This window comes from Phascolarctos cinereus, unplaced genomic scaffold (assembly GCF_003287225.1).
Source record: "Phascolarctos cinereus isolate Bilbo 61053 unplaced genomic scaffold, phaCin_HiC Scaffold_7;HRSCAF=346, whole genome shotgun sequence".
NCBI lineage: Eukaryota > Metazoa > Chordata > Mammalia > Diprotodontia > Phascolarctidae > Phascolarctos > Phascolarctos cinereus.
The window spans coordinates 81,707,730-81,722,572 of NW_027556180.1; the positions used below are offsets into that span (position 1 = coordinate 81,707,730).

Below are 14,843 nucleotides of genomic sequence, written 5' to 3' on the forward strand. Positions count from 1 at the left end.
TTGAATGGGCTGATGTATCTTGCAAATGCAACTTTAGTAGCATACACATGGGAAGTTTCCTTCTTTCTTTCCTTCCCTCCTTCCTTCCTTCCTTCCTTCCTTCCTTCCTTCCTTCCTTCCTTCCTTCCTTCCTTCCTTCCTTCCTTCCTTCCTTCCTTCCTTCCTTTCCTTCTTCCTACTTGCTTTCCTCTTTTTTTCTTAATCTCTTAGTTTCTGACACAAAAGGCAGATGTCATAGTACACAAATATATCTGAAATTTGAAAGAACTCTCCATATGACACGTGTTACTCAAAAAAACCCACCTTTTTCTGCCCCATACATCCACGAAAGGAGACCTAGTAGTTACTTTCTCTGCTCCTGCTTCTGTGGTGGAAAAAAAAAATTGCTTCCCTTTCTATATAGATGCCACCAATAATGACTGCTGCTAGTGCACACAAGGTTATGGCTTCTAAAGAACCAACAATCTTTTCCCCATGTGTTAAAAACAGCATCCTTTAGTGCTGTGGTTGCAACCACCATTTATAAAGCTTGTTGCTGTTTATAGTCTATGATTCTGTATTTGCTGCCCAGTTTGAGCACCTCTGGTTGAAAAGAGCCATCCTGGCTTCTGATTACTGCAGGCCAACCTACCCAATCTCTTGCTTGGATAAGGGAACAGACATTGGCCATTCCACAACACTGTAATTTGTGAATTTTGTGGGTCTTTAAAGCATTGGTTACTTCTTTTTTCTTAAAAGCTCAACTCCAGAAGTTTCTCTATGTCAATTAGTAAATAAACATTTTTTAATTGCCTACTAGATGCCAGGCACTGTCAGGTAAAGCTCTCAAGGAGCTCATGGTCCAATGGGGGAAACAACATGCAGAAAACTACATAGAAATAAGCTATATATAAGATGAACTGGAAATAATCAACAGAAGGAAGGTGCTGCAATAAAGAGGAATGGGGAATGGTTTGTTGTATAGGGTGGAGTTATAGTTAAGCCTTGAAGGAAGCCAAATGTGTACATGACAAGAAAGATAACAAATCATTTTCTGTAGAGTCAGTTCAGTACTTTAGACTAAAGACGACTAAGGTTTCCCATAAGTCCCTTCTGGGGATGTCCTACCTAAAGCCAAAAAGGGTCCTCAGCAATACAAAGCCAAAAGTTTCTCACATACACAGTTGTGAAAGGCTCTAGGTCAGAGGTTCCCCATCTGTAGTATGCATACCCTTGAGGGTACAAGAAGCTTGTCAAGGTGGTACAGGAATATTTAATCAATATTATGATGTTCAAATATTTCAGAAGGCTCTAATTATATTTATAATGATGCATCTCTGAGAATCAGGATGCTCAGTCTTGTTCATAAGCTCTTTATTTCGTATGTGTATAAAGCATAGGTACTAGACCTGTGATTTCATTAACATAGGGAACTCTGAAGTGATGAAATTCTACCAATACAGAACAGCACCTTTTCTGCAACTCATTCTTAAAGAGTCACCTACCCAAGGTGTCTATGACACCTTGGCCAGAACCAGATGAATATGTAAATTGGAAAATGTTTAACAAAATAAATAAAAATACAATAAAACATAGACAATGTTAATTTGTGGTTTTCTAAGTCAATATGCAGCCTACAGGGACATTTATTTTTGAGTCTGACACCATTGGCCTAGACCACTGAGAGCTAAGTCACTAGGCTAAGTCACAAAGGAAAAAAAGGGAAAAAAAATTTATGTGATAACTTTATTATATATTTAAAAGAAATAGCAAGTTGTACATAATAGATTTTCAGTTTCATTTGCAATCATCTTTTTTATTGTACCATATTATGGAAATACTTGTTTTATTCCATAAATTTAAAATAAATTAAAACATTTTAAAAAAACAGAGTCACCCAGCCAACATGGGTCAGAGAATGTAGATCTTCTTGGCTCGATGGCTGACTCTCCATACCAATGCTCTAGATTTTATTTCCTTTTGTAATGAATAGGGAGCACAGAAAAACCAAGAGATATAGGGACCAAAAAAGGTTGAGAATCCTCATTCTAGATGCTTTTTCTTTGAAGAGAAAACTGAACCAGAATCTACCACATCCTTAACCCCATGGCTACATGATGTCCCTTTCACTCTGCCCCAGCAGATTTATATTTGATTTATATGTGTTCCAGATGTATATGTTCAAGTGTGCATGCTCAAAACTGGAAAGTTTTTGTAAAAAGTAATGGGCTATATCATGACAAGTATTATATCCATAAAACGCCAAGATTTCCAACTCACTTTCAGGTGTTTCTTGAGGAATTAAGTAGTAGTGTGCTGAGAACCCATCCTTGGCCACTGCCATGTCAGTGTGGAAGGTCAGAGAGAGGATACCGGTTGAAGATCGGAGCTTCGAGGGAGTTTTAGTTCCACAGTATTTGCCAATCAGAGGACCCACTGGGAGATGGGGAGAGAGAGGTCAGTGGAAAGGAAATGGCAAACTTCCTGCCGATCACATAATTTTCCTCTTCTCAACTCATTTTAGTTAACTCAATATGCAATCACTCTATCTGCCTTACTAGAACAAAGTATAAACTGAAAAGCAAAATGTAAGAATGGTCTTTCTTGCTCAGCAATCACATTCTATGGACTTACCCCCAGCCTATATGCATCTCTTTGAAAAAAAGCTGCTCCCATTCTGTGATGGGTAAAGAGCATCCCTAGCACCTATAAGCAAGAATGATTACAACTATATGTTTCTGTTTGGGTACAACTTCTAATTGGAGAGGAGTCATCTTATGTGGAAACCCTGGACCCACAGAGTTGGAAAGACCCTATTGAAGTTAGTGGGTCATTGATCTTGAGTTAGAAGGGACCTCAAAGGCTACCTAGTTCAACCCTTTCATTGTATTTTATTTTTTAAACGATATTTTATTTTTCCCCAATTACATGTTAAAGTAAGGTTTTGAACTCTTTCATTTCATAGATGATGTAACTGAGACTTAAGGAGTTTGGGTGATGTGTCCAAGGTCACAAAGACAGTAAGTCTAAGAAGTGGGATTTGAACTTAAGTCTTCTGACTTTCAGAGGTAGAACTCTTTTCTAGTGTCACCATCTTGTCTGGCTCACTCTCGTCTCCACACAAACTTCCTCTAACTTAGCCTGAAAATATAGTGTCTATCTAATTCTCAAAGAATCCCAGGGTAGAAGACAGGACAACTTCTACCATCTCTCCTGTCTTTAGTTGAGAACAACGGGTCATCACCCTTTGAATTAGCACTAGAGAATTCTTTATAGTTTTAAAATCCTTGATTTCTTTCTTTCTTTCTTCTTTCTTTCTTCTTTCTTTCTTTCTTTCTTTCTTTCTTTCTTTCTTTCTTTCTTTCTTTTTGGTGTTACTGAGGTGATTTGCAGACAGAGGGCAATCTACTGAGAAAAATATCTACAATCCATCATTACTCACCATGAGGAATGCCATCCCAGATGTCCAGCCAATCATATTTGCAGTCACCTTCTCCCACTTGCAATGGATCGTGCTCCAGGTCAAAGGTCATAAATTGAAGGATGATCTCCATCTTGGGTTTGGCTAAGATGGTGAAGGTACAGTCCAGATTATGTGGGTACTTATCAGGGAACCCAGGGGATTCAATGGTACCATTCAAACTGGTGAAGTTTCTTGAACAATCTTCAGAGCCTAGAAGTAAGAAAGAATTGCAACACTTTTTTAAAAAGTGGTCTCTCTTTGCTGCGTTTGAAAACCCAAATGTTTGGGTCAAAGTCTCAATGTTTTGCATTGGATAGATCCTTGGAGAACACCCTCTCAGCACCCACAATTAAAGCCCCCAAACCGGTTCTTCTCAAGCACAGACCAAGGGGAGAAACATCTGGCCTGATCTACATCTCAGGGAAACAACAACTAAAACATTTTGGGGGATAGAGAGAAGTGTATGTGTATGTGCATTTGTGTGTGTATGTGTGTATGTGTGTGAATTCTGTTGAAAAGAAGAACAGAGTCTCCTTTCTCATTCCACTCAGCTGCCTGCTCCAGAAATGTAAGTTATTTCAATCCTTAAGGAAGGCTTTCTGATTGCCAGCAGGGAAAACAATGTTACTACTTATTTATTGCTGACCTCAACACTGGCCTCCATTGTACCGTAGCCAAGTAAGTGCCCCCCTCTCTCCACTGAGATCCAAGGTGCCTCAGGGGAGGGGCAAAGGGGAGCTTGGGTCCCCATTCATGTCATGACCATATTAAAACTAGTTGCTCTGTAGTGATCAGACAATTAACAATTGGAGTTTTTAGCCGCTGAATCACAGCAGGGTATAAGGGACGTTAAAGGCTTTCCACCACTGTCTGGAGAAAGACATCATTCGGAAAGTGTCTAATTTCTGCATGATAGAGATGACTGGTAAGGTCCCTGCTGGTGCCTTCCTAGAAAGGATGGAGTTCTCCTCATTATATGCAGCACACATTCCTGTGCTGGTATGGCTTTGGACAGCAACAGCGATCTACCCCTTAAAGCCTCTAGGTGGAGTCGTCCTGTATAGCAGGAAAAATGTAAGCATCGACAGGACTAAGTCTCCTGCTGCAGCCAAACAGAGCCACCAATTCTCCCAATCTGACAGCGTGGCACCACTGTGGCTGCAGCAACAAAAACAACACACAAACAGGTGCGCGTGCACACACATATGCATGCACAGTGGCAAACATAGCAGAGCCAACACAAGTTATCTAGCAACACACTGAATACAAATGCTAAGCAATTAGAATTGATTGCATTCAGCTCAGATAAAAAGGTAAGCTGGATTTATGAAGAGAATCATACACACTGCAAGCATGGAGGAAAAACACAGAAATATTCAATAAACCAGGTGTTTACTGGCAAGGAAGTGTCCTCTGGGGATTGCACAGAAATATAACTATGTGGTGTCAATAACCTGATCTTAGCCTGTGGCGATGTCTTTATCTGAGGCTCCCTAGCAGGCCGGTTCACTAGTATCTTTATTGATGATGGTTCTCTGGAAAGCAGAGAATGTCTGACTTTTTAAAAGGCGCCATGCAAATGTGCATCGGAGAGAAAGAAATGTCCTTTTCTTTAAAATTGAAAAGGAAATGCACTCGCGCGCGCGCTCTCTCTCTCTCTCTCTCACACACACACACACACACACACACACACACACACACACACACCCCTCACCCTCTCCCCTACCCACTGCAGCAGATTGGCAGGGCAGGGGACCCTGGACCCACAAAGACCTCAGAAGGAACCTTTTCTTAATTCTTTGGAGTTCTATCTCTAACCACAGTGGCTCAGAGGTTCTGCACTCACTCCATCAGTCATGGATATTCATACCAACTGGGCAAGCCCTTGGGCTGTTGGAGCATGAAGCCAGACCAGCTAAGCCATCCTCTGCCCTGTCTTTGTTTCCTGTCATCCTGGGCTCCGGTAGCGCTTCCTCGGTTGGCCGCCTGCTTCGCCCAGTGTGATGAGATCCAGGGCAGCCCAGCAGAGCACAGCCAGCTGGCAGATCTTCAAGGGGTCCGAGAGGAATTTTGAAAAGGTTAGGGTTTAGCTGCTGCTGAGCTGCCTCCCCTTATAGGCCGGCTGGCAGGGCCACATGCGTGGCAGGGAGAAAATTAAATCTCCATTCTCAACCTGCAGGTCAGCTTTGAGAGCCAGGGGAGGAGTATTGACTTTCCCTCCTAGAGCCTACCCTTACTGTAATTCTCTTTAAAGAGGACTGGAATTTCCCTTGGGAGCAGGGAATTAAAGCAAAATCCCTGGTCCCATCAGATGCTTCACACAAGAGGGAAATTTCGCTTGAAATTACCAACAGTTTCAAAGAAGGTTCCTGAAAACACCCCCTCCTTCCTGTTCCTCTGCAGCATCACCACAAACACACTCTTTTCCAAACCACAGCCCCCATCTCCTGCCCATGCTTGCTCCTTTTGTTTCAAAACAAAAGACTAGAGGAAAGATTCTAAAATACATTTGATTCCCAGAAGATTGTGTTTGGGCACTCAAAGGAAAGGCGTGTCTCTGCCCCAGGGCTATTACTTCCATCAGCTTGCCCCTAGCTCAGAAGAGATCCTAGTGCAGGTAGATACCAGGATAACATTAGACAATAACAGCAACAACAGCCACAGCAACCAGGCCTTTTTCTTTTAAATAGTGGGTGCCTAACCCTTGATGGCATCTTGAAACCTGCCTGTTGCTCTGGGTTTGGCCGGAATACCAGAAAGGAAGGCATACTGAATGTTCAATACAAATCAGAGGGATGGGGATTGGACCCATGATTTCATTGCCATGGGGAACTCCCAAGTGCCTTAGAATACTCCTACTATTGTAGGTCAGCGCCTTCTTTGCAGTCTTTAGAGTTGCCTAGAATACTTAGAGGTTAAGTGACCGGACAAAGGTCACACAGCCGGTATGGGTGGGCATCAGGACTTGAAACCAGGTTTTCTTAGCTCTGAAGGGAGCTCTCTATCCACTTAAGTCAGACACCAGAAAAAATATAAGCTTTCTCAGGACTAAAGTTAAGGTCTTCCTTAACTCTTAAATCAAAGGGATTCAGATGGACCAGACACCCTTCTCTCCACTGCATGCAAAGATCTGCCAGGGAAACTAAGTGGTATCTCCAGCAGAGAGCTACTTCTTTCCGAACAGCTTTAGCCCAGCACGATTTCCTAGCTGCTGTGTAATTGGAACAGCAGTCCCAAAAGCAGAAAAACCTAAACAAGGGTTTCCAAAAGTATCTGGAGCTTTTTCTAGAGAAGTTTTCCAACTAAAAGCCAAACTAAAAGATATATATTGAAAAAGAAACTTAACCGAGACCACTCATCCCCTCAACTCAAAGGTGCTAGGATTCCCCTAGTTACATGTTACAGCTGAAATGCTAAGTTTAGCCATCACTAGGTTCCAAGAAAGGCATCTTGACCTTGAACTCAAGTTCAAGAGACAGCAGGAGAGGAATGAACCTCTAAATCTTTTGGTTTCCAACAGTGATTTTAAAAAAATGATACTTGAAATTTCTGCTGCTGTTTCTACCATGATGGAGTATCTCATTTTCAAATTTGCAAGATTTTCTTCCTGCTAACCTTCTATGCAGATAACCAATCTGATGTTATGGAAATGCTTGATTTATTTCATAAACTAAAAATAAAATAAATAAATTTTTTTTAAAAAGAGAGAATAAAAAAAAACGGATCAAGTGATATATGATCTCTTATAGCCCACTTCAGCTGGAGCCAGACATGAAACTCCCAGACCCATCACAATGTTCCCTGTCTGCACTGAAATTGTGAGTTTATCTCTCTTGGTATATTTCTTCACTAGTGTTCTAATGGTATAATATACTGTCGCTGGGTTCCAAAGCCCTCTGGTATGGCTATTTGTATATCTCTGTTTACAGTTTCCCCCTCTCGCTCTCTTTGAAGAATACTAGGCAGCAAACAGAGCGGTGTTTGTTTGGATTTCTTCAGTATATTCATGCATTTCTTTCATGTTCAGTTGATGACGTAAACTTTGTGTGTGTGTGTGTGTGTTTTTCCCCCAGGACACCAGCAGTGGAAACATGGGCATAAGGCCTGGCACCTCGATGGATTTTCAACTCTTCTTCATTTTGTACCCAGCAGAGCCATGTGTCTGTGCACCTGGATTTGGGGTTCAGGGATGTTACCCTGATGACCTTACTGTGCCCACATTTGGGACTGGAAGGTCCAGTGAGTGACTTGGTGACCTTTTTGTATTGCTGACATTTGCATGACCAGAGGTCCACTTCAAGTGCTTCACCACCTAAAAACTACCTATAACTAGCATTTATTTCTTTTTAAAAAAATTTTTATAGCTAGTATTTACATACCCCGTTAAGGGTGGTTTTTGGGTATGTTATCTCATTTTATCCTCACAGTAACTCTATGAGCTAGGTTCTATTAATATCCCCATCATACAGGTGGGGAAATTGAGGTACAGAAAGTTTACTTGGCTTGCCCAGGGTGACACAGCTAGTAAGTGTCTCAGGTAGGATTTGAATTCAGGTCTCCACAACTGTGTCCTAGCAATCCAAAGATGTGCTACAGCATTTGAAGTCGTGCTGTGGTGGGTCCTTAAACAATGACACTCAACCTGCAGGACCCTCAGCCTTGGATCTGACTTCCCGACAAACGCCTTTCCTTCCTTCTGTTGACTAACCCCTTCACCAGAAAAGGGACACATTGTGCTCTTTTATATTTAAAACTGACGTGAATGCAAATTTATTTTGGTTTGAAGGATTTCTGAGACTACAGTAATATCCAAAGCTTAAGAATGGTGAAAACCAGTCCTCAAATTATCTATTTCTCATGGGAAGACTTATATAGACTGATGAATATCTGATAAAGTAAGCAGAACCAGGAAAACAATCCCCACAATTAGGAAGGAAGGAAACATTTATTAAGTGCCTGCTATGTGCCAGATGCCAGGGCAGGTAGGTAGTGCAGTGGATAGAACACCAGCCCTGGAGTCAGAAGAACCTGAATTCAAATCGAATTTAGTTCAGACACTTGCTAGCTATGTGACCCTGGGCAAATCACTTAACCCCAACTGCCTCCAAAAAAAAAACTGAAGAAAAACTGTACCAGACACTTTGCTAAGGACTTTACAAACATTATCTCATTTGATCTTCACAATAACCATGGAAGATTGGTGATATTATTGTCCCCATTTACAATTGAGGAAACTGAGGCAGACGCATGTTAACTGCTTTGCCCAGGACACACAGCTAGCTAACATTTGAGCTCATTATTTGAATTCAGTTCTTCCTGACTTCAGGCCCTGTGCTCTATCCACTGCACCATCTAGATTCTTCACAAGTATTATAATAATATAAATGCAGAAAATGACACCAAGATGGACACTGTGTAATTATAATAACCAAGAAGGTTGGCCCTCAAGACAATGTACCACCTTCCCTTCTTTGCAGAGCCGAGGAGCTAGGAATGTGAACAGTGAATATGCTGTCAGATCAGTGACTAAGTTGGTTGGTTTTGTTTAACTGTTATTGTTCTCAATAAGACTGTAAGCCCCTTGACAGCAGGGACTGTCTTCTGCTTTACTTTGTATCCCAAGTGCGGAACACAGTAGGCACTTAATAAACGCATGTTGACTTAACTTTTACTTTATCTGTTCTTTGTCACAAGAGATGGTTCAATGGGTTGATGTAAAACCAGAAGCTATCAATAACTATCTGACTTCTTCTGTCTGCCTTAACTGCAGTCACCTTACATCATTCCACCCCTTAGCCCCTGTGTGTCTATTTCCTACACAAACTTTGCCCAGTGCAATTTTTGAGTGCTGGTGACTGACCTATTTCTGTTGATCCCAGCTTGCTTTCCAAAATTAAGGAGGGTTCAGGATGATACTGATGATGTTATTTCCAAGAGGCTAGAGCCAGGCCTGCTTTCAGCCATAAAGTATGTTGGGGCCCTGCTGCATTCTTATCTCCCTTCAGTTAGGTCTAGGGCTGACCACCACAGGCCATTAACCTCCTCAGGAGCAAGTTTGTCCCCTTACTCACACCCTGTGATAGTCTATGCTTCTGCTCACTCACATAGCTTTCCCCTTTATTTTGTTGCAAATTCTTGTTCTCATGCAGACAAATCTGACAAATATTTAGACAGAGAAGACATAAAAAGTGCTTTCAGCAGCTACCACTTCCTTTCAAGAACTATTTGGTAAAAAAGAAAATACTGCTGAATAGTTCCCCTCGCACTGAACTCCGGAGGCACCTGGCTTTCTCCCCTCTATGACAAAGCCACTTCTTTGCCTAGCACTATGCCAGTCACAAAACCCCCAGAAGTGAAATGCATCATCGCTATGCAAGAGGATGCCACTGGCCTATTGGAAGTAGGGCAAGTGTGTGAGCAGAGAGCTCTGGAGGGACAAGTATCACTCCTCCTTGGCTTAAAGAGAGCCACGAGGGCCATACAGAAAAAGGCCTTTGCTTGGGGTACTTAAATACGGGAGCTGAATCAATGAAGAGGGAAGAGAAAGGAAAACTTCCTTACATCAGCCATGAAATCAAGTGCCAGCCCAGACTGCTGGGGGTCTAAAAAGAAACCAGGAAACCAAAGGGAGACCCAGGTGCCAAGTGCTAAGAAATGTAATCCTCTCTGCCTCTCCTTCCTACACCTTTCTGATTGGTTTTCACAGCAATCTAGATGTGTTTGGGAATGGGAAGGGGGAGAATGAGGGGGGCTGCTGTGGATAGATGTTGGTGCTCTCTCAGCAAGGGTTCATAGGCCATGGACTGAGAGCTGGAAGGGGCTTCAGAGGTCAACTGGTCGTTTTTTTCAGATGAGGAAACTGAGGCCCACAGATGGGAAATGATTTCCCTGAGAACACACAGACTAGCAGTCAGGACTGGAACCCAGGCCTTTTGACTCCTTTCCATTTCACTCCACTGCCTTGGAGATGATAAATGGAAATGGTCCCCAACACAAATTCTGGGGGATGAATGAGATTTCTGTAGATGGGCAAGATCTTTTAAAAAAATTGCTTAGAAAACCACATTCTGCCCATTACTTTTCTTGAATAGGTCACCAGAAAAAAAACATGTTTCATCCTTATCACCTTATACCTCTCTTTCCTCTATCACCTTTGCAGAAAATAACATACTCCCACCCACATGACTTAGAGCCCCTTCCCTTGGGAGATGACTTGAGGAAATGTCCCCTGGGTTCCCATCTTCCCTTTCAGGCTTGCACCCTCTCCCCTCCCCGGGTTTCCCAAGTCTGCCAAGCTCTGGTTAGAGGTAATGAGGTCTCTGATAGGATTGTATCTCCACTTGGGGCATCACTGACCTGTCTTGAAGATCTCATAGCGCAGTGAGAAGCCAGCGCCCTGCCGGGCATAATCAGATGTGAACTTGATGTAGAGCACTGACCCCGAGGAGATGATGGTGGGAGGGGCAATGTTCCCACAGTGCTTTCCCAGGAGGTCTGCAGATTCACTGTCCCCATCTCGAATCTCAATGAAGTCATACCTAGTTGATGACAGTGGAGGGGACACACAAGAAGAAGAAAACAAATCATCAGAAGAAGAATACTTTGCTCTTGTCTGGTTCTTTGTAGCTAAGGACCTCCTGCCTGAAAGACAGCTTGACACAGTGCATAGAGTGCTGGGTCTAGAGTCAGGAAGACCTGAGTTCAAATCCCACCTCAGTTTCTGTTTCCTCACCTATAAAATGGGGATAATCACATCCAGAGAAAGAACTATGGAATTTGAATGCAGATCAAAGCACACTACTTGCTCTTTTTTTTCCTCTTTTCTTCTGTTTTGTTTTGTTTCCTCTTTCTTGTGGTTCCTCCTACTGGTTTTAATTCTTCTTTACAACATGATTAATGTGAAAATATGTTTAATAGGAATGTATATGTAGAGCCTATATCAAAATGCATGCCATCTTGGGGAGGGAGGCAGGGAGGGAGGAGAAGAAAATTTAAAACTCAAGAGCTTATGGAAGTGAATGTTGAAAACTAAAAATAAATTAATATTTAAAAAAAAGAATGTAAGCTACTTGAGAACAGGAACTGTCTTGTTTGCTTGTATTTGTATCCCTGGCACTTAAGTGGTTAATAAACATTTTATGCCTCAAAAAAAAAAGGGGGATAATAATAGCAACTACCTCCTAGAACTGCTGTGAAGATCAAATGTGATAATAATGATAAAGCACTAAGCATGATGCCTGGCACATAGTAAGCACTCTATAAATGTTAACTATTATTATTTATTATTATCTGTCAAATGGAATAATAATAGCAACCATCTCATAAGGTTATTGTGAAGATTAAATGACATAATAGATGTAAAGTATTTTGCAAAACTTAGACCACCATACAAATATTAGCTGTTATTCTTTTGAGAGTAAGTGTGGCATAGTGGATAGATTTGGCTTCAAAACCAGGAAGATCTGGGTTCAGGTTCTGTCTCTGCCATGGACTAGCTGTGTGACCCTGGGAGTATCACTTAAACTTCTCTCCATTAGGCAACTATCTCTAAGACTACAAGTTTCAGAGAAAGTGTTTGCTTTCTCATATGACAGTCCCCTATGCCAGGTCCTTTCCCCATTATTATTTTGCAGTTAACTTTTCCATTCAGTTGTTCTAGCCTGAGGTCAGTAAGGAATACATGCTATCATGACCATTTTTCAGATGGGAAAATTGAGACCAGTGGTATGACTTACTAAGGTTACAGAATGAACAAGTGACATGGTGAGAGATCTTATCATGACAAAATGGCACCACATTTCAAACACTTCCCTAGAAAATATTCCACTTCCTCTCTTCCCAGTAGGCCTCGCTTCTCCCCAGCTTTCTTTTCTTTCCAGTCCTTATCTTTATCTTCTTTGAAAGACATATTACTAAACCTATAGCAATTAGCCCCCTCCCTCCCTGAGATGACAATGCAGAATTCAAGGCATTACACCATAAGCGGGGACAACAAGCGAAGAACATTAAAAATAAAGGAATCAGCATCATAATTCAGCTCTTCAATAAGACAACAAAACCCTTTCTCTGACAGCCCAGGATGAATCCCTGGGGAACCAGTCTCTTCTTGATATAACCGTACATCTATTATCCTTTGCGAGGCTACATGTCAGCTCTAGGGCATTTCCTAAGGTACTGCCAAACTTAAAGACCACTTAAAGGAGTGTTCCAAGCTGGGTTGGGGAAATGGCCCCTTAAAGACCCCAACCACATCCAGTCCTAACATTGGAGGGCTGAGGACTGAGGGAGGCTGTGGGCTTGGGAAACCTACAGTTCACTGTTTCCGTCCTCTTGCTTCCTCTTCTCAGCTCCCACTTAATACTCCTGACCCAGCTGCTTTGTTGAGAAACCACTTCTCCCAACAACTCCCTTTAAATTGCCGGCCACTGTAACATTATTTACTGAAAACTCTCTCTCTCTCTCTCTCTCTCTCTCTCTCTCTCTCTCTCTCTCTCTCTCTCTCTCTCTCTCTCTCTCTGCCTCCTTCTCCCTGTTTATTTACTTTTGCATCAACCTGTTAAAATAACATGTAACAAATTTCTTCCTCCAGGGCATGAAGCAGAGTTGGAAATATTATATTCCATGTTATCCTGACTTCCCCGGGCTATCACACACAGTGTCTTCTTGGTTAAGTAGCTTGTTCAGGGCAAAATGATCTCCTATCTCATCCCAGCCCCACAAGACACACCTTATCACTCAACAATTTCCAACTCAGGCAAATCCAATGAGTTGGGCTGACGAAACAAAGGGAAGTAGTAGACCAGACTCAGCTCCTGCCCAAGAATGAAGAGGACTGGACTCCTGACCAAAAAAACCCTGATGTTAAGGTTAGGGTGGAAGACAGAGGACAGAAGAAAATAATGAGGAAGCTGGGTTGTGGGGCTGGGGGAGTAATTAACTCAAGTTTATGATTTTCACGTGGTAGCTGAACTGAGTCAGCTATGACACTTTCTTGACTTTGGAAACAAAGAGCATTTGACTGGACCCAGATGGAAAATGAAAGTTGACATGGTGCTTTTCTCAAGAAAACCCCCAAGGTTTTCTCAGGCCCAGTAAGGAAAGCCCCTACCCATCAGTCTCACAATGTGATAAGCCTTTCTGATCATAAGCTTTCCCTGGGTATTGATGGCTGATTGTCTAATAGTGGTACACAAGGACCTCTAACATCTGCCCACATTCCTCACTCCTCACAGCTGCCAGCTTAAGTGGGCAAGGGTCAAGTATGAGGCCCATTTTACTTAGCAGTTACCCAAACCACAAAAATGTAACATGGTTTTCTCAAGGTTACGCAGAAGTAGGGAGTGGAATGGGGATGAGAAAATCACTCATCTATCTTGACCAAAGGATCTGAGTATTTCTATGACCTTGAAAATGAAGAGAACCTACTTCTAAGAGGGGTTCTTAACTGGTTTTTGTGCCAAGGACCCCACTGGCAGTCTGGGGAAGCCTATGGATCACTTCTGAGAATCATGTTGGTTGCCTACATTTGCAATTGATGGAAATGCCAAATAACAATTAGAGGTTAGTGAAGATTAAGACGAATTTTTTTTCTCTCTTCACAATTTGCAGATTCCTTAAAATCTGTCTGTGGACACCAAGTTAAGATACCCACCCCCCCAACTCCTGATCAATGCAATGATCAATTCCAGTGCCAGAGGACTAATGATGAAACCATTTATCCACCTCTTTACAGAGAGGTGACGTACTCAAGATACAAAATAAAATACACATTTTTGACACAGCCAATGTGAAAATTTGTTTTCTTTGACTATACATACTTGTTACAAGGGCTTTGTTTTTCTTTTTTTCTTTTTTCCCAATGGAAGTGGGACTAGGAATGGAAGGGTGAGAGGGGTTAGGGATAAGGCAGCAAGAAAAGAAGTGAAGTGAAAGAGGGTCATTGAGGCATTTTTTTAATACAGAGAACAAAAAGAAAGCCAGAAAAAAGCACAGGCAAAGATGACAGCTTTGAAAGCCACAAGCTGAATTTACCATACACTTAAAAACGAAAAGCAAGCCACACATAATAGAGATTTTCAATTTTACATACTATCCTTTTTTTGGGGGGTTGTTGTTGTTCTACTATGTATATGGAAATACCCATTTCATTTGTTTTTGTTAAGTTCACAACTTTTAAAATAAAAACAACAATAAAAAGGAATTATAGTATTTAAGTCTGGAAGGGGCCTTAGAGGTGGTCAAATTCCATTCACTGGAGGCACTGAGTGGCACAATAGATAGAGCACCGGGCTTGAAGTAAGGATAGACCTGAGTTCAAATCCAGCCTCAACATATGAGCTGTGTTACCCTGAGAAAGTCATTTAACTTCAGTTTGCCTCAGTTTCTTCAACTGTAAAATGGA

General features: G+C 41.9%; 1 protein-coding gene across 5 annotated transcripts in view; it reads right to left on the reverse strand.

The window, feature by feature from the left end:
- NRP2 (neuropilin 2) overlaps positions 1–14,843 on the reverse strand; it is a 148,558-nt gene that overhangs the window by 96,616 nt on the left and 37,099 nt on the right. For 4 of the 5 annotated variants that reach the window (XM_020972858.2, XM_020972859.2, XM_020972860.2 and 1 more), the window contains exons 3-5: positions 10,799–10,980; positions 3,422–3,652; positions 2,260–2,415 (exon numbers count right to left, since the gene is read on the reverse strand). In XM_020972858.2, coding sequence (XP_020828517.1) covers positions 2,260–2,415; positions 3,422–3,652; positions 10,799–10,980 — 569 coding nt within the window. Of the gene's footprint in view, positions 1–2,259; positions 2,416–3,421; positions 3,653–5,312; positions 6,589–10,798; positions 10,981–14,843 lie in introns of those variants that run through there. The other variant, XM_020972863.2, reaches the window with a different exon arrangement.